This window comes from Phacochoerus africanus, chromosome 4 (genome assembly GCF_016906955.1).
Source record: "Phacochoerus africanus isolate WHEZ1 chromosome 4, ROS_Pafr_v1, whole genome shotgun sequence".
Taxonomy (NCBI): domain Eukaryota; kingdom Metazoa; phylum Chordata; class Mammalia; order Artiodactyla; family Suidae; genus Phacochoerus; species Phacochoerus africanus.
The window spans coordinates 87,809,718-87,829,889 of NC_062547.1; the positions used below are offsets into that span (position 1 = coordinate 87,809,718).

General features: G+C 39.2%; 1 protein-coding gene across 1 annotated transcript in view; it reads right to left on the reverse strand.

Annotated features, from left to right (window-relative positions):
• Window positions 1-663: 663 nt before the first annotated feature.
• DMGDH (dimethylglycine dehydrogenase) overlaps window positions 664-20,172 on the reverse strand; it is a 74,041-nt gene continuing 54,532 nt past the window's right edge. Inside the window, exons 15-16 of the mRNA XM_047774469.1 lie at window positions 10,006-10,140; window positions 664-1,844 (exon numbers count right to left, since the gene is read on the reverse strand). Coding sequence (XP_047630425.1) covers window positions 1,629-1,844; window positions 10,006-10,140 — 351 coding nt within the window. The 3' untranslated portion in view covers window positions 664-1,628. The remainder of the gene's footprint in view (window positions 1,845-10,005; window positions 10,141-20,172) is intronic.

Sequence of the window (20,172 nt, forward strand, 5' to 3'; positions counted from 1 at the left end):
TGGTGAAAAAGATCAAGGCATTCAAATACTGCTTTACTGATGTCTTCTAGCAACATAAGACCAGCATACTTCATTGTTTCTCCTGGCATTCTTTGAAATGTGATTTTTTCTTAAATTTTTTTTTTCAGATTTAGTTTTTGCATAGTAAAGTGTGTTCTCCCCAATTTCTGTGTACTGTTCCTTTGATTAGAGTCTTATACAGTAATATTTTATGTAAATAATTTTCCAGTAACTCATTAGTTACTGGAAAGGTACAACTTAGGTAACTATTAAATTGTTCCACTAATGTGGCATTCTGTTTTCTCAATTCTTTCATTAGTTTCAACACAGTTAACAACTGGGCTCAATTAACAAGAGAGGCAGAGGATGAGAAGCCAGAACTAGGAGATAGATTCTAGATAATATTCTTGATAATAAGGAAATATTTGTCACCAAAGAGATTTCCCTCATTTCTTATATGAGGAGATACCAAAGAGAAATGAATGTCATATTTTAAAGTTCCAATATATGATTACTTTTATAAAATATTTAGAGGTAAATTTGGCACATTTTCAAAACATACAAGTTAAATCTTTAAAAATCTATTCAAATTACAGAATCTTACCATGCTTCACATTCAGCTTTCTTGAATACACATTTATTAAACTTTTCTTAGGCAACAAATGTGTGTGTATAACAAATGATAAATGACCGACTGTCTTACATGAGAAAGTTTATCTATTCAATCAACTAAACCCAAATAATTTCAAAAGGCTATCAAAGAATGATTTCCAAATGACTTTTCTCCCCCTTTGCTGTACACAGTGTTAAGGACAAGCCTGTCAGCTCTTCAGCTCTTATCTGACCTGCTTTGTCAAATGCTTGTGAAATGATATTCAGAATGGCACAATGTGATGTCAACTTGCATTAATTTTTCCCAAAGAGACGTGTTCAGTATTCAACCTGTGTTTGTCCTGGCACAATCTATTATGTTTCAGCTTCATCTCAGAAGATTTACAAGTACTGCTTCCTTTGGAAGACTCTGATCTTTTTTGCAATTTCTCTTCTAAAACAACCTTTGAAAGGACAATAATGACGTCTCATAAAAGTGCTTTCAGGGAAGTCATTAAGAAAGTAAATATTTCAGGGAATTGAATAAAAATGTTATACCAATATGGAATTTCACTATTTCCATTATAGATATATTTTGAAAAAATGATCTCGTATTCTATTAATATTTCTCCATGAAATAAATCCATCCACAATATTCATTTAATTTTTTGTAAAACTTCAGTTTTCAGCTAACAAGAACCATATGAAAAGGTTTCTAGAATTATATAATGCTTTCCAATTCAGTTATAATAATGATTGTATTTAGCAAACACAACATTTTGCTGATTGAATTTCATAGACAATATAGGACAATAGAACCATTTACTTCAAATGTCATTTGAAACTACGATATAAATTGCCCATCAATTATTCCATCTTGTTTAGAAAACTAGAGAAAGGTTTTACTTAGATTCTGAATCCAGATTTTGGTGATTTTGAACTGAATTTCTGGTTTCCCCTATTCCCTCTGTAAATCAGTTATATTTTTGATGACGGTCGTAGAGCAGCCATAAATCACTGGCCTACTGAAAGTCTCTTCAAATTTTGTCCTTCCCACCCTTTCTCTGAAGCCGGTTTCTGGTTGGTTCTGTCAACACCAAGGGCTCTTGGATGACAGTTGCTGGGTAATTTTTGCCTAATAGTTCAACTTCCACTTGTTGTCCCACTTTGCTCAGCTCTACAGGGACATACGCGAAAGCCAGACTCTTCTGGATGCTGTAACTGTAGCTTCCGGACGTGGTGTTGCCAACCACCTGAAAAACAAGACCCCACCACCCTCAGCATCTTGGTCACAGCTCTGTGTGCTTCCTCTTTAGATGAAACTCTTAGAGATACATTCAACTTAGCAAGTTTTAGCATATGCTGTCTGTGAGGATAACACCAGGAAGAAAACCATTTGGGGGGGGGGGAAGATTAATGAAAGTTTTTAAATGATGAAAAGCCTTCTCAAAACATTCATCTCTATTACTCTGAAATTTCTTAGTTTTAAAGAACACCACCTAGTTTCTTAATATGTAGCACTATTTTGCTCAGTTTCATTTCAAGAGATCTGATAGGAGGAATAATCAAATTTTTCATTTGAACTTTACAAACTTCTATCATCACACTAGCATGGCAATAATAGATACAAAGGAGAAAAATGTAAAAATCCAAATACAGGAGTTCCTGCTGTGGCATAGTGGGTTAATGATCTGGCTAGTCTCTGGGGAGGTGCCAGTTTGATCCCTTGCCTGGCACAGTGGGTTGAGAATCTGGCATTGCCACAGCTGTGGCACGGGTCACAGCTTCAGCTCAGATTCGATCCCTGGCCCAGGAATTTCCATATGCTGCAGGTGCAGCGGAAAAATAAAAAAAAATCCAAATGCAAACCCAGTCAACTCTTTCTGTTGGCATTTAGAAAATGGCCTGTCCAATTAGTGCTCAATAAACTCTATTAATATATCAATAGTCAATGTGAAGTGAGTCTCATGTATGAATATGTAAAGCATTTAGCATTTCCTGAAAGAGAATGGATATGTGTATGTTTCCAGGTCACTTCGTTGTACAGCAGAAATTATCACGATTTTGCAAATGGACTATACTTCAATAAGACTTTTTAAAAAATTCCTGGTAATTTCTAGGCACTTCAATGTTAAATTTCACCCTCTCTAGCTTTACCATGTACAAAACATTTTGCTAGACATTCTGGAAAATGAGTAGAGGCCTGGTTCCTACCCTCATGAGCTTCCTAGTTAAGGAATTAACATACAGACACAAGAAACTATTACCAGGAAGGTGAGGCAGGCAACGCAGGCAGGCCAGGATCCCACCAGAGTTCCCGTCATGGCTCAGTGGTTAATAAACCTGAGTAGCATCCATGAGGACATGGGTTCAATCCCTGGCCTTGCTCAGTGGGTTAAGGATCTGGCGTTGCTGTGAGCTGTGGTGTAGGTCGCAGACACAGCTCAGATCCTGTGTTGCTGTGGCTCTGGCGTAGGCCGGCAGCTTCAGCTCTGAATGGACTCCTAGCCTGGGAACCTTCAAATGCCACGGCTGCGGCCTAAAAGACAAAAAGACAAAAAAAATAAAAAAAAATTAAAAAAAAAGAAAGAAAGAAAGAAAGAAAATGGGTGGATGACGGAGATGTGGAGTTAGCCTGAATCATCAAGGTTAAGAAGGATGAATTAGGATAACTTGGGATGGCAAACCAGAGATAAATACTGAACAAGGAATCAAAAGTTAAGAAATGAAAACAATGGTTTTATGTTACAGAAGGAAAAAAAAAACAGTCTATACAACAATCTCAATTAGAAGACTAGATCTGGTTTCCACAACTCCTCTTATCTAAAAAAAAAAAAAAAAGGATGAAAGGGAAGGAAAAATAGATAAAATGGAAAAAAAAAAAAAAAACCCACAATAAAAACAACCAAAAACCCCCAACCCTACAGGTTAAAAGACGGCATTTTTAAAAAATAAAAGGAAGAAAGCCAAAACAAAATATGATATATAGCTCTGCCCAAAATGGCTTCTCCTGGCTCCACAACGTTACACTGATCCTTAGAGCCTCACCGTCTAGCGGCTGTTCACAGCTGGTGGTCCAAAAATACCCTCAGACATGAATCAGCCTGGTGATGCTCTGCTGCCTCAGCAAAGGGCCCACAACAGTCCAGTCATATTATAGCATTTCTAGTCTTTTAGATGTTAAGGCATTTATGACATTAAATACAGGCTGCTATCTCTGTAGTCCCAGTTTTTAATTATCTCGTTGAAACCCCAAATCAGAAGCACTCCATACAATTTCTGAACTTATTATGGTTATTTTTTTTTAAAAAAGTGAATGCATTCATTAGTGAAAGCTTCTCTCTGGCAGATGATTTACTGTGAAGATATTGCTGAGATAACATGCCTGTTTCAAAATGGCTTTTCTCCTCCAGATCATCAGTGATACAAAGCAGGGATTTGGGTCAGGGTGGTTGGAGTTTTAATCATTGCTTTTTTGAAAGACCTTCTCGGTAACTTGGTGACACATCTGAGTCTCTTAAACAGACATCTGTGTTTGGAGCTCTGGGAAAGTTAACCTGATTTGGGTCCGGCAGGGGCATCTCCAGATGACAGGAAACATTCTGAGCAAGTTTCTTGGCCAAATCCCCTAACTCAATGGATCAAATACCCACCATCACTCTTCAGAGACCGTGTGCCGTATTTCCTCATGCTTTCTCATTTCTTTAAATCACAATAGTGATTGCCTTGTAGGTATTTCTGCATTTGTAACTTAAAGAAATAGAGTCTTTATTTTGTGCATGGTATTCTTAAAATATTAATTGAATGCTTTGCTTTTGGCTAGATTATTTTTTATTTTCCTCTTAATATCCCTCTAATCCAGGAGTTCATAGCCCAGAGTATTTTAGAACTCTGGCCTTTCATTTTATCTTATTACTAAGTCTCCAGGGAGAGGTTTTTCCCTAGCATACATGTTACATCTTTCTCCATTAATATCTTCCAGATTCAATTAAATCCATTGCTTCTTTTTGCTCAGTGAATCATGAGAACAACTTGCCCTCACCCTTGCTAGCAGATTCTCATATCCTCTGTGAATTCAAACATCAGCCTTCTTTTCACCAATGTAAACAGGCTTCATTATCATTTATTTTTAGCCTCCTCTTATTCTTCTCTTAATTAGGAGACTTAAAGACGCCTGTAACTGACTTAGAGAAGATAATGTGGTAAACGGCCTTTGAAAGAGGGAACATAATTTAAACTTGAGGATATATTGTGTTTCTTCGGCTGTCCCTGTGTGTCTGGTTATTAATAATGAAAAAGAAGGCTTTCTAAACTCTCCAAACTTCCCTCCTCAAAAACCTTGTCTTCATGGAGTTCCCGTCATGGCTCAGTGGTTAACAAATCCGACTAGGAACCATGAGGTTGCGGGTTCGATCCCTGGCCTTGCTCAGTGGGTTAAGGAACCTGCATTGTCATGAGCTGTGGTGTAGGTTGCAGACGCGGTTTGGATCCTGCGTTGCTGTGTCTCTCTCTGGTGTAGGCTGGCGGCAACAGCTGCGAATAGACCCCTAGCCTGGGAGCCTCCATATGCCTCAGGAGTGGCCCTAGAAAAGGCAAAAGACCAAAAAATAAAAAACAAAAACAAAAAAACCTTGTCTTCAAAATTTACTTCCCAGCAAAGTTTTTTTTTTTTTCTTCTGTTTCTGTTTCTTTTTGGCCGCAACCATGGCATGTGGAAGTTCCCCAGCCAGACAACAATGCCAGTGACAATGCCTTATCTGTAACCCACTGAGCCACAAGGGAACTCCCAAAGCTGCTTTAATAACTAATTAAAGCCCTTATTATGCTCACTCTTATGCCTTAATTTTTTAAAAAATGAAACCTCAAAATCATTAGCCCTCTTTCCAGCACTGCCCGTCTCTCAGCTGGACTTCACATTTCCCCAAGGGACTAATCACTCTGATATTACGTTCATTGTTTCTCTCTCCCTCCCAGGGAATGTAAGCTCCACGGGGGCAGAGATTCTTGTTTGTTTTGTTCACTGCTGCATCCTCAAAGCCTAGAATATTGCTGCCCCATAGCAGACCCTCAAATGTGTGGAACAAATGAATAAATGTGCATCCCACCTCTAGCCCTGTGAATACATGCAACAATAAAATATCGAATGCTACAGGTAGTATAGGTCTAAACAAAGTCAGGAAATAAAATTCAAAAAATACTTCACATCATTCCCAGGTATAAAGAGGATGATAGAGAGTCAGTCATCTGCATGATAAAATGAGGACCCTACTAATAAGCAGAAAGCTGATATCGGGAAATTTAAAAGAAACGTTATTAATAGGTAGAACTTCGACTGGATGAGCAGCTCTAGAAACAGATGGCCTATAGTAGGAAAGATGAAAAACGTAAAATACATAAGCTCAGTGCACAGATATGACCAAGGGAATACCATTTGAAAATGGTACTTGGGTTTCCAGGGTTTTTCTTTTTCTCCAGCTTTGTGGAGATATAATTGACATATAATATTTGTAAGTTTAAGGTACAGGTTTCCAGTGTTTTTCACTTTAACTTGGTATGGTCACATGCAAGATGACTAAACATCTGTCAGTTGACCATGGTTGATAGGAGGTTGCATACAGAAGGTTGCAACATAATCCCTTGTTCTTTCCGTGGCCAGGTAAAACAGACTGTCAGCATGAGGGGGGTTACTGACCGAGTTGGGGAGACTGAGAAAGTGGAATGAGAATAGAGTGGAATGTAGAACAAAGCAAAAAAGAGGTGGGAGAAATATAACGCCTAGGGAAAAATTAATTAGAGGTGGAAAGAACCTTAGACATGACCTCATTCATTTCACAGATGAGAACCCTGAGACCCAGAGAGGCTCCAGCAGTTAATGGCAGAAGCCTTATCAGGGGAAATCGCGGGAAACTTTGAAATTAGAGGAAGAACATATTAAGAAAAGAGGGCTGCAACCTCCTTTAGAGTGACTTTGTTTCTGCACTTTTAACTGATCTCGGGGTGTCAGGGAGGCACAGAGGAGGAAGGTGCAGAGGTGCTGAGGGAGCAAAGCTGACAAGTCACCCATGTTCCCCAGCATGGCCTTTGATCCAGATCTTAGGGATCTTCTATGACCATACCACCCTGAACACGCCTGATCTCAGATCTTAGGGATCATGCCTGTCACTTGTGGGTTTGAATAAAGTTCATTACCATTTGTGGGTTTGAATAAAGTCTGAAATGCTGTGTCCCTTATTTTTCTCCTGTCAATGAAGACATGCAACAGACTTCTTATATTGAAAAAAAAAAAAAAGGAAAGAAAAGAACACAATAGAAAAGAAAGGGAAGGAAAGGGAAAAGACAAAAGACAAGACAGGACAGGAAAAGAAAAGGAAAGAAAAAGGAAAAGAAGGCTGATCCAGAGACTAGATCAGAAAGAGGAAGTAGCAACAGGGAAGTAAGAGCAGAAATGGTTCAAAGAGAAAAGCAAACAACACAATTAAAGGAGAGGTGTTTAAGAGCTTAAGCTCTAAGAAAAGATCTATTGGCATCATAGTATCTAAGAATATCTGCCTGTTATTCAGATGCGTAAGAACTGTGGGTAGACAATTAAGTGCTTAGAAGAACACAGGGGGACATCGGTGATAGAAAAGAGGGCAAATGGGGGAAACCAACATGGCTTAGAAGACAAGATGAACAATTGCAAATCCAACTGTACCTGGCTTAACGATCAGCTCTGTGAATCACCAGCTGTGTGACCTCAAGCAAGTTACTTAATCTCTCTGAGCCCCAAAGTCATCCTTAAATGGGAATGAACATACATCTCTGGAGGGGTGTTGCAAAAGTAAATGAGCGTACATCAAAAATATCCAGCACAAGTAGCAACTCTGTAGATGTCAGCTGTATATTCAAATGACCCATGTCTCAGCCCTAACAGCCATTTCTTTAGTAACCCAAAGGCTGAGATTTGCCGCCACTGGCTCTCCCCACCTCCAGCACTAATTTTGTCACTGAAGAGGCAAGGAAAATGGAAACACGTATTAAGTAGGCGGCAGGGCATGAGAACAAAACCCAGGCATAGAACTTCTGAGTCTTTGGGTGTTGACCAAACAGACCCTAATCAATACAGAACACCTGTTTAGATGGGTCTGAAAAGCCCCTTGGTCTAAGTTGAGTGTCCCTGACTGATGACACCAGCCAAAACACAGCAAGATGTTGAGCCAAAATGGGTTTCATGAGTAGTCATAACTCATGAAAAAGGAAGTGAAGGAAGTGAAGTTCTATGGGTAAGTTATCTGATTAACTTTGGCTTTACTGAATTCCAACAGTGAGGAGAAGGAAGTGTAGCATTCCAAAGCGAGAAGAAGGTACTCTGATTCCTCTTGAAGAGCTAGAAGATTGCCACTTTGCTTTCTAAGGCTTATCCCTCTATTTCATAGATGTTTTCATTTGGAATTTTTTTTCTGCTGAGGTGCTAAGGTTAAGAATTGCCTCCTTCTGGCATAACTCTCCAAGACTTCAGGCAATATTGCAAAGCCCCAGTCATCAAGACAGTGTGGTACTGCTACCAAAACAGACCAACCGACCAATGGAACAGAATAGAGAACCCAGAAATAAACCCAAACACCTATGGTCAATTAATCTTTGACAAAGGAGGTAAGAACAGAAAATGGGAAAAAAGACAGTCTTTTCAGCAAGTATTGCTGGGAAATCTGGGCAGCTGCATGCAAATCAATGAAACTAGAACACACCCTCACACCATGCACAAAAGTAAACTCAAAATGGCTTAAAGACTGAAATATTAGACAAGACACCATCAAACTCCTGGAAGAAAACATAAGCAAAACATTCTCTGACACCAACCTTATAAATGTTTTCTCAGGTCAGTCTCCCAAAGCAATAGAAATAAAAGCAAAAATAAACCAATGGGACCTAATCGAACCGACAAGCTTTTGCACAGCAAAGAAAACCAAAAAGATAACAAAAAGACAACTTACAGAATGGAGAAAATAATTTCAAATGATGCAACTGACAAGGGTTTAATCTCTAAAATATACTAACAACTTATACAACTCAATAGCAAAAAAGCCAACAACCCAATTGAAAAATGGGCAAAAGACCTGGACATTTCTCCAAATAATATATACAGATGGCCAACAAGCACATGAAAAAATGCTCAACATCCCTGATTATTAGAGAAATGCAAATCAAAACTACCACAAGATACCACCTCACACCAGTCAGAATGGCCATCATTAGTAAGTCCACAAATAACAAACACTGGAGGGTGTGGAGAAAAGGGAACCCTCCTGCACTGTTGGTGGGAATGTAAGCTGGTAAAACCACTGTGGAAAACAGTATGGAGATACCTTAGAAACCTATACATAGAACTACCACATGACCCAGCAATCCCACTCTTGGGCATATATCTGGACAAAACTTTCCTTGAAAAAGACACATGCACCCACGTGTTCATTACAACACTATTCCCAATAGCCAAGACAAGGAAACAACCTAAATGTCCATCAACAGATATTCAGATTAGGAAGATGTGGTATATATACACAATGGAGTACTACTCAGCCATAAAAAAGAACAAAATAATGCCATTTGCAGCAACATGGATGGAACAAGAGACTCTCATACTGAGTGTAGTAAGTCAGAAAGAGAAGGCCAAATACCATATGATATCACTGATATCTGGAATCTAATATAAGGCACAAATGAACCTTTCCACAGAAAAGAAAATCATGGACTTAGAGACTAGACTCGTGGTTGCCAGGGGGAGGAAGAGGGAGCGGGATGGATTGGGAATTAGGGGTTAGTGGATGCAAACTATTGCCTTTGGAATGGATGAGCAATGAGATCCTGCTGTGTAACATTGGGAAATATATCTAGTCACTTACGATGGAGGGTGATAATGTGGGAAAGAAATCTATACATGTGTAATTGGGTCATCATGCTGTATAGTAGAAAATTGATAGAACACTATAAACCAGTTATAGTGAAAAAAATTAAAAATCATTATTTAAAAAAAAAAAGAAAGAAAGAAAGAAATGCTTCCTTCCGAAAGATCCCTGAGAAGCAAAGTTGGCACACCAAATTCTTTATAAAAATGCTCTCTTGCATTCCCAGGTAGGGATGTGGTGAGCCAACAGGTCATTTTACCAAGTCATACCTTCCTCATTGTCCAATGTACTTCATGTCTTTGAGTTTATTGCCTTTAACTAAATGACATGGAATTGGATGTTGTCAAAAATGAGCCCTATTTCATTTTCCTCTCAATTTCTGTTTCTTGAATGGTAGTTCAGAATCCAAAAGAGTGTCGTCTCACCAATAGATACATAACTAGCAGCCAACTATAAACGGAAACAGAGATGACAATTTGTGCCGCGGACCCGCTGCAGCGGCCCTGGCCGTGGGGTCCTCCACACTCACCTTGCCGTCATACCAGATGCTTTCATTTCCCTCTGGATCAACATCGTCCGTTGCCAAGGTGAGGCAGACCAGTCTCCGTTTCAGCCCCTTGGCTTTAATCTGTTTCAGTGCTTGCTTTCCTATGAAGTCTGCCGGCTGCAGGAATCCGAGATAATGATGATGAATGAATGCCCAGACACGGTGACAAGGTTAGAGATGCGAGCATTTAAATTTGCCTTGGCTATTTTCTCGCCAATTACACATTAAATAAAAATACAGATTGGATCAAACAGCTAGACAAATATTTCTTAGTCCCCCAATGACAGTATCAGCCCATCTATTCCTTCAAGTAGCTTAGACTTAAGGGTAGTAACATGTGGTAACAACTTAACCAGGCAGAAAACCAGAAGGCCTGATAGTGCGATGACTGATTATGAAAGTGACCCTTGAAGCCAATGGTTCTGGACGGTGAGCGGTGAGCCAGGCACAAGCCAACTGTTACCTAAAAGAAGTCTTTCCCAAGAAGGGAATTCACTTTTTTGAGGTGGGATGCCAAAACAACCCCCAGATGCCATGTATTTTTTCCTTCGTCAGAACAATTCCACATTCCTGGAATGTGTTAACCTACTGGGCTGTCTCATGAGTTCATTCAGGAAATTTATTGAGCCCCTACTGTGTGGGAGGCATCCTGCTAGGCCCCGTGTGGGTTACAGAATTTGTCAGCTAGCAGACACTGCGTTCAAAGAGCTTATTCTCAAATGTGGCACTTTTCAATGTTTTTTTCCCCTCCTTCCCCACCACACACGACAGATGACATTCCTGTTCCTGGTGCAGTCCCCTGGGCACACTCAGGCTCATTTCCAATGTGAGTGATAGTGACATTGTTATAGACATAACCTCGAATACATGTTTATGCATTAAAAACAAAAAACAGAAATCACCTATATGGGAAAGAATCTGAAAAAGAATGGATATATGTCTATTATAACCAAATCACTTTGCTGTACACCTGAAACAAAACATTGCAAAGCAACTATACACCAATATATATTTTTTTAAAAAGTAGGAATTATGCAAACTCCAAGACTTTCATATTTATTAGTAATACACCTTATAACTGAGCAGGACAAACAGGTGAACCATGACTCCTCAGTGGAGACACTTAAGTAGTACAGAAGATGCCATGCTATCCAACCAGAATGCCAGGGATCCTTGACCAGTGTGCAAAACTAGTCAGAGGCCAAGAACAGTGGGAGAGCCGAGGAGGGAGGGTGGACTCAGGTGAGGCGCTGGGATAAGGCTTCTCTGTCAATGTGCTCATCTCTCATCTGAACAGGAAAAAGGAAGAATCTGTGACATCTAAAATCACATCTCTGGTGAATTAGACTTATGTGGAAGACAAATTCTCAAACCAGTTCTCATAGATTAACTACTCTCTGAAAGAAAAGAAACAATGACTTTAATTTCTTCATTGATCAAAGAAGAAAGGAAACATTGTTTCAGGCCACACAGGTCCTCAACTGCCAACATTTAGGATTTATACAATTCTTTTCAGCACACAGAACTTTAAGGATTGGGGCCAGTAAGTGCCTTCCGCTCTCAATGAAGAAGGAGAAGAGGTGCTCATATACCCTCTGCCTGAGACCCTCCCCTGTTCATGCCTTTACTGATTCACAACGTCTAGGAGAAGCCCACAGGGCGGTATGATTTCTGCGGATATCGCAACTTGAAATGACTGACGGCACAGGGAGCAAAAGAAAGTTTCCATTGGCCAAGGTTAAAATAATTGCAAAAGGAGTTCAATTCTCTCCTCTTAGCTGTGATCCAGATACTAAGAACCAACTACAAGCTTTATTATGAAGCCAGGTAAAAATTCAAAGATGACTAGAACTCACATTGTTTAAGATGGGACTAGTGGGCAGGAGGAATTCTCCAATATACATATATATATATAACATATATATATATATGTTTGCTATCGTTTAAAAGAAGACTTGCTGGCATTTCCTTGTGGTGCAGCAGGTCAAGGACCTGGCATTGTCACCACTGTAGCTCAGGTTTCTGCTATGACACAGTTTTGATCCCTCTCTGCAGAATTTTCTCATGCCACAAGTGCAGCCACAAAAATAAATAAATAAATAAATAATAATTTATAAAAAGGTTTTTTTTAAATCCAAACACCAATGGTCAATTAATCTTTGGCAAAAAAAAAAAAAAAAAGAAAGAAAGAAAAAAAAAAGAAAAAAAAAGGCAAGAATATAAAATGAGAAAAAGACAGTCTCCTCTGCAAGTGGTGGTGGAAAACTGGACAAGCTGCATGTAAATCAATGAAACTAGAACACATCCTCACTCCATGCACAAAAACTCAAAATGGCTTAAAAGACTTAAACACAAGAGAAGAAACCATCAGACTGCTAGATGAGAACATAGGCAAAACATTCTCTGATATCACCTGAACAAATATTTTCTTAGGTCAGTCTCCTGAGGCAACAGAAATAAAAAGAAAAATAAACCAAGGGGACCTAATTGAACTTACAAGCTTTGGCACAGCAACGGAAACCATAAAAAAATGAAATGACAACCTACAGAATGGGAGAAAATAGTTGCAAATGAGCAACTGACAAAGGCTTAATTTCCAAAATATATGATAACTCATACAACAGCAAAAAACCCCAAATAACCCAATCAAAAAATGGGGGGAAGACCTAAAGAGACACTTCTCCAAAGGAGACCTGAGGATGGCCAATAGGCACATGAAAAGATGCTCAACATCACTAACTATTAGAGAACTGCAAATCAAAACTATAATGAGGTACCACCACACACCAGTCAGAATGGCCATCATTAACAAGTCAACAAATAACAAATGTTGAAGAGGGAGTAGAGAAAGGGAACCCTCTTCCACTGTTGGTGGGAATGTAAATTGGTACAACCACTATGGAAAACAGTACCTCAGAAAATTAAATATAGAACTACCATATGACTCAGGAATCCCACTTCTGGGCATATCTTTGGGCAAAACTAAAATTCAAAAAGATACATGCATCCCTCTGTTCATAGCAGCACTCTTCACAATAGCTAAGACATGGAAACAACCTAAATGTCCATCAACAGATGAATGGATTAAAAAGAGGTGGTACATATACACAATGGAATACTACTCAGCCATAAAAAAGAACAAAATAATGCCATTTGCCAGTGACATATATGCAACTAGAGATTCTCACACCAAGTGAATCAAGTCAGAAAGAGAAAGACAACTAACATGTCACTTGTGGACTCTAAAATATGGCATAGATGAACCTATCTACAGAACAGAGACTGACTTACAGACATGGAGAGGATCCTTGTGATTGCCAAGGGGGCAAGGGGAGGGAGTGCGATGGACTGGGAGTGTGGGGTTAGTAGATTCAAACTATTACATTTAGAATGGATAAGCAATGAGGTCCTACTGTAGAGCACAGGGAACTCTATCTCATCACTTGTGATAAAACATAACAGAAGATGGAGTTCCTGTCGTGGATCAGTGTTAATGAGGAACCATGAGGTTGTGGGTTCAATCCCTGGCCTTGCTCAGTGGGTTAAAGATCTGGTGTTGCCATGAGCTGTGGTATAGGTTGCAGACGCGGCTCAGATCCCATGTTGCTGTGGCTGTGGTGTAGGCCGGTGGCTACAGCTCCTATTGGACCCCTAGCCTGGGAACCTCCATATGCCGCGGGAGCAGCTCTAGAAATGGCAAAAAGATAAAAAAAATTTTTTTAAATGATAGAAGATAATAAGAAAAAAAGAATGTGTGTGCGTGTGTGTTAGGACTGGATCACCCTGCTGTATAGCAGAAATTGACAGAACATTGTAAACCAACTACACTTTAATAAAAAATTTCACAGTTTTTTAAAAATAAAAAATAGTAAAAAGAAAAATAAAGGACTTGCTATCATGATGACGAGAGGTGCTTTTTAGAGTTCTTGTCTATAAAGGAAGCCAATGACTGCAGTGAAAAAAAGTCTCACACTTTATTGTGTGGAAAAGTAATTGGAATAATCTTGCGTGGCTGTGCACTATACAATGTCATTTATGGAGTTTCAGAGGATCTTGAATGGTTTCTTGACGTCTTTGTAGAATCTGAATCTCTGCTATTACAGATTCATTCAGATCTTGAAGGTTTGGGGTTCTCTTGAGTCCCTATTAAAGAATTTTCTTTCAATTATTTACTCAACAATCGTTATTCTCCTGCTGGGTATGAGCTACTAGACACAGGGGATTTAGAGCTAAATAGAACATGGTTTTAGAGCTCCTCAAAGGCCCCTGAGGAGATGTGACCCATTCCCTCCACATCGCGACATGCCCAGTGCTGAAATTATTTTATTTCTTCAATGTTTTAATGTGTCTGAGGAAAAAAGAATAATTTGAGATTACAGGAAACATGGTACACGACACATGACAGCATATACATCTGTACCACCAGTTGGAAGCATGAGTCAATGTTGCTTCTGTTTGTTCTATGAGAGTGTTAAAACTGCAACATTCCGTAAGTTTAAAACAAAAAAAATGTCAAATGCATGTCCAAGGCAGAAATGTAAACAAACAGAGGCTAGGATAGGCGTGTGCATGGTGCGGACTCAAGAAGGAGTATGATTAATTTGAAGGGGGCTGAGACAGCATTCTGCCAGCAACAGATTTACAGAAGCAAGGCCTTGAACTGAGTTTGAAAGATGAGCTTTCATGTTAACTATCATCTGCATAAACTCCAAAACTCCTTGCACTTTTCAGTCAATCTTCCCAATACCCCATAGATGGTAGATCTAGGGTCTAAAGAAGTGAGTTAACTAAAGATGATCAAAAAACCTGTTAAGAACAGAGATCTCGGGAGCCCAGCCCCATCTTTTCATCTCCTTTGAGTCAGAGGGACTGTGATGAAAACTGGCCATGACCTCACAACAACAAAAATATAGACCAATGAAATAGGATAGAAAGCCCAGATATGGGAGTTGCCGTCATGGCGCAGTGGTTAATGAATCCGACTAGGAACCATAAGGCTTGGGTTTGATCCCTGGCCTTGCTCAGTGGGTTAAGGATTCGGCGTTGCCGTGAGCTGTGGTGGAGGTCGCAGATGCTGCTCGGATCCCTCATTGCTGTGGCTGTGGAGTAGGCGGGTAGCTACAGCTCCAATTAGACCCCTAGCCTGGGAACCTCCAAATGCCCCAGGAGCGGCCCTGGAAAAGGCAGAAAGACAAAAAAAAAAAAAAAAAAAAAAGAAAGAAAGCCCAGATATGAACCTGAGTACCTATGGTCAACTAATCTATGACAAATGGCAATAGAACATACAGTGGAAGAAATATAGTCTCTTCAATAAATGATGTGGGGAAAACTGTAAAGCTACATGTAAAAGAATGAAAGTAGAACACTATCTAACACCCTATACAAAAATAAACTGAAAATGGATTAAAGACCTAAATTTAAGTCCAGACACTTATAAAACTCCTAGAGGAAAATATAGGCAGAACGCTCTTTGACATAAATCTCAGCAACATCTTGTTTGATCCACTTCCTAGACTAATGACAGTAACACAAACAAACCAATGGAACCTAATCAAATTCAAAAGCTTTTGCACAGAGGGAAACCATTAAAAAACAAAAACAAAAACAGACAACCCACAGAATGGGGAAAATCTTTGCCAACAGACAAGGGCCTAATCTCCAAAATATATACATAACTCATGCAACTCAACAACAAACCAACCAACCCAAGTGAAAAATGGGCAGAAGACCCAAATAGACATTTCTCCAAAGACATACATATGGCCAACAGGTATATGAAAAATGCTCAATATCACTAATTATTAGAGAAATGCAAATCAAAACAACAATGAGGTGCCACCTCACACCAGTCAGAATGGCCATCATTAGCAAGTCAACAAATAACAAATGCTGGAGAGGGTTAGAGGAAAAGGTACCCTCCTCCACTGTTGGTGGGAATGTAAATTGGTACAACCACTACTGACAACAGTACAGAGGTACCTCAGAAAACTAAATATAGAGCTACCATATGGTCCAGTGATTCCAACTGCTGGGTATGTATCTAGACAAAACTTTCCTTGAAAAAGATACATGTACCCCTATGTTCACTGAAGCACTGTTCTCCATAGCCAAGACATGGAAACAACCTAAATGTCCATTGATAGATGAATGGAATAAGAAGATGTGGTACATACATACAATGGAATATTACTCAGCCATAAAAAAGACAAACTAATGCCATTTGTAGCAACATGGATGGATCTAGAGACTTTCACACTAAGTCAAGTAAGCCAGAAGAAAAAGACAAATACCATATGATAGCACTTATTTGTGGAATCTAAATTATGGCACAGATGATCCTATCTAAAACAACAACAACAATCAAAAAACCCCACAGAAATGGGTCATGGCCGAGAAAAGCAGACTTGGGGTTTCCAAAGGGGAAAGGGGAGGGAGTGGTATGGATGGGCTTTTGGGGGTTTTTTTGGATGTAGACTGTTTTTGGAATGGATGGGCAATGGGACCCTACTATACAGCACAGGGAAATGTGTGTGATTGGGTCACTTTGTTGTACTACAGAACTTGATGAAACATTGTAAATTAACTATACTTTAATAATAATAATAATAAGCTGGCCACAACCAAAAGTTTCAGAAGGGATTTTTGGGGGTGCTGGATGAGGACTATTGGGGTGGGTGCCAGGGGGTGGAAGGAATAAGATGTGCTGGGAAGGGAGCTTAACTCTGCCAAATGCACAATATTACCAAAGTCTAAGCAGGAGCATAAGGTTATCAGTTAATCACAGGAAATAGGAGAGGCGGAGGAACCCCAGAAAACATCATTTAAAAGAGAAAAATTAAAAGTAACAAATTCAGGAATTCCCATCATGGCTCAGTGGAAATGAATCTGACTAGCACCCATGAGGATGCAGGTTTGATCCCTGGCCTCTCACAGTGGGTTAAGGATCCCACATTGCTGTGAGCTGTGGTGTAGGCCTGTGGCTACAGCTCTAATTTAACCCCTAGCCTGGGAACCTCCATATGCCGTGGTGTGGCCCTTAAAAAAAGACTGGAGAAAAAAAAAAAGTAACAATTCAGTGGGGAAACTATGAGAGAGGATGGGTATGTGTATATGTATAACTGTGTACCTGTTGTATAGCAGATATAACAACAACATTGTAAATTAACTATATTGCAATAAAACTTAAAAAAATAAGGGAGTTCTCATTATGACTCAGTGGTAATGAACCTGACTAGTATCCATGAGGATGCAGATTCGATTCCTGGCCTCACTCTGTGGGTTAAGGATCCACGGCATTGCCGTGAGTGGTGGTATAGGTCACAGACACAGCTTGGTGTAGGCAGGCAGCTGCAGCTCCATTTCGACCCCTGGCCTGGGAAATTTCCTATGCCAGAGGTGAGGCCCTAAAAAGAAGAAAGAATAACAAACAAACAGAAAAACCCCAGGTAAGAAGTGTTATCTGCCTCTTGAGACAATTCTCCCTTCCCAAGCTCATCTTCCGCCTGGCTTGGGAAGATTTAAAGTGGGCCAATAGCAATTCATTCTCGTTTTACTTGGCTTCCTTCTCAAAACTGTAGACTTCATTACATAGCTATTAATTATAAATGAGAGAAGAAAACGTGTCTGAAAGTAAGCGCTGTGATTAAAATGAGTGCTTTCCAGATGACCTAAGAACAGAAAGATATTCTTTTAGTGAGTCACTGCTAAATTAACTACATAAATAGCTGTTAAAGTCTTTGAGAAACATACATTTCTGGGGCCCTGAGATTATACCTTAAAATAGTTTTGGCTTATGTTTTTTTTTTAATTTATACTTTTAAAAAGCAATAAAAGCCATTAAGACAGCCACCTGTAATATATCCTAAATATAATACCCACATAAATGAAAACATTAAGTAGGTTTTAAGTGAGGGATAATTACTCATCTTTTATTAGCTTTATTAAAGGCATACATATTACCTAAAAGCACATGAAAATGAAATAAATTAAACCAGCATATATTTTGGTTGTGATTCTCAGAGCAATGGAGTTTTCAGATGTGTAGCTAAAACCAAATTTGACAGCTGCAAGGGAAGGAAGGTTCTAATAAGAAGTCAAGGTGGTGGGCTCTTATGGGAGAGGAGAGAGAAATTATAAAAACCTAGTGTTGGATGTTTTCTGTGCCATATGTTTGGAGTCAAAAGCCATCAAAACATGCAAGGCAAGCATCAGTTTGATTGAATTGTTGGGCAAAATAGTTTTTGTTTTGTTTTGTTTTGTTTTGTTTTAGGGCTGCACCCATGGCATAAGGAGATTCCCAGGCTAGGGGTCCAATCAGAGCTACAGCCACCAGCCTACACCACAGCCACAGATGCAGAATCTGAGCTGCATCTGCAACCTACATCACAGCTCATGGCAATGCCAGATCCTTACCCCACTGAGGGAGGCCAGGGATCGAACCTGTCCTTGTCGAGTTTGTTAACCACTAAGCCATGACAGTAACTCTGCCAAAATCATTCTTAACCTAAATATCCAAAGTTCGCAAAGACATCAAAGAATCAGTGTAACATGCTGGGTCCACAAGAAGCCCTCCCTTAGGCACCAGGCACAGAACTGGTGGAATCACACTCCTGCATTTATAAACATGGAGAGAACCGCACAGAGGCCTACTGGTCACCAGTGAACCATGAGTGGCAGAGCAGAGATGAAAATCCAGGTGACCAGACTTCTGCCACTATCCTTCTGCCACTAGCTCCTCGTTTAAAATGGGGCTCAGGGATCACCACTGAAAGCCAGTCCTGATGGGAATCCCTTTGGAACACATGTGGCCATGACTAACCTGCATTCCACGTAAACTTAACTTCCACCAGTTAGTTGTGCTTATCCTCACAGGTCAAACTGATTAAGCCATATACTGGATTCACCTATTTAAAGGAATGGATCTGACTGGCCTACCACTCCATCAAGACAAATTATACTTCATAGTCACACAATTAGAATCACCCATGTTTTTAAATAGGCAGAAAACTTAGTCTAGTATCATTTTTCATATGAGAAAATTAAAGCCCAAAGTTAGAGGTCTTGCCCCATGTGCCAAAGTGAATTAGCACCAAACCATGAACCCAAGAGGCTTCCTAATTCTTGGGGTCTTTTCCTCTATGCATAGCTTCTTAACATTCCATTTAAGTTTAATAACAACCGTAATTTCCATATCTCTTTATTAGCAAAGTATTAATTATTAGTGTTAACTTCAGTCTGCTGTTATTGGCTGGAAATGAATACTCCCACATTCACAGAGTTTTCATCCTCTGCTCTTTGCAAACTAAAACAATTCATCTAACACTTTTCTAACCCCAAACTACTAAACAGTTAAGTATTGCTTCTCAAAAAAGTCTTCCATAGAACTAGAAAAAGGACTCTATTAGCCAAAAGAAACGTTGGGATACTTAGAAATCTATTGAAAATATTTCAATATGATTCTTAAGCCAGGCCAATAATTAGGTTAATTAGAATCCAAACCAAACTTGATGTTTCAAAATGAAAATAGTCCCCTTTGTGTGTGTTTTAGGACTTTTACTAGATTCAATATTAAAGAAAATATTTACTTTTCAGATTTTGAGTCCGATGAGGACTCAATGGAAAATAATGAAATGGATCGGTGGCTTTGTCAGACATGTTTTTATACTTAACTGTATTAGCAACAATTATCATATTGAGTTTTCATAATAGTTTACATTTCTCTAGACTACGGTGAAGAAAAATTGCCCATTTGGTGTTTTAAGTAGAACGCTCGAGCCTAAATGCAAAGTAAATAATTACTAAAAGAAATAGGAAAAACAGGGGGAAAAAAGCCTCGATAGGGTCTCAAGGTATTTCTTACCAAGGTCTTCAAAAAACTGAAAGGATTTTGCCTGTAGTCATTTTTCTGTAACAGATTTGTTTAGATTTAACTCATAAGATGGAAGGGACTTAACTTTTATTGAAGTATGAAATGTTATCTCATATGTCTTAACAGACTTATAAGGTGGATATTTTCTTTATTTTATAGATGATAAAACTAAAGTAAGCAAGTTGTGTAGTTTCAGAACCAGTAAGTTAGCAGAGCCATGATTCGAAGCCTTCCAATAAACAAAATCCAACCAAACTATCAGACCCAGTGTTAGCCCTAAG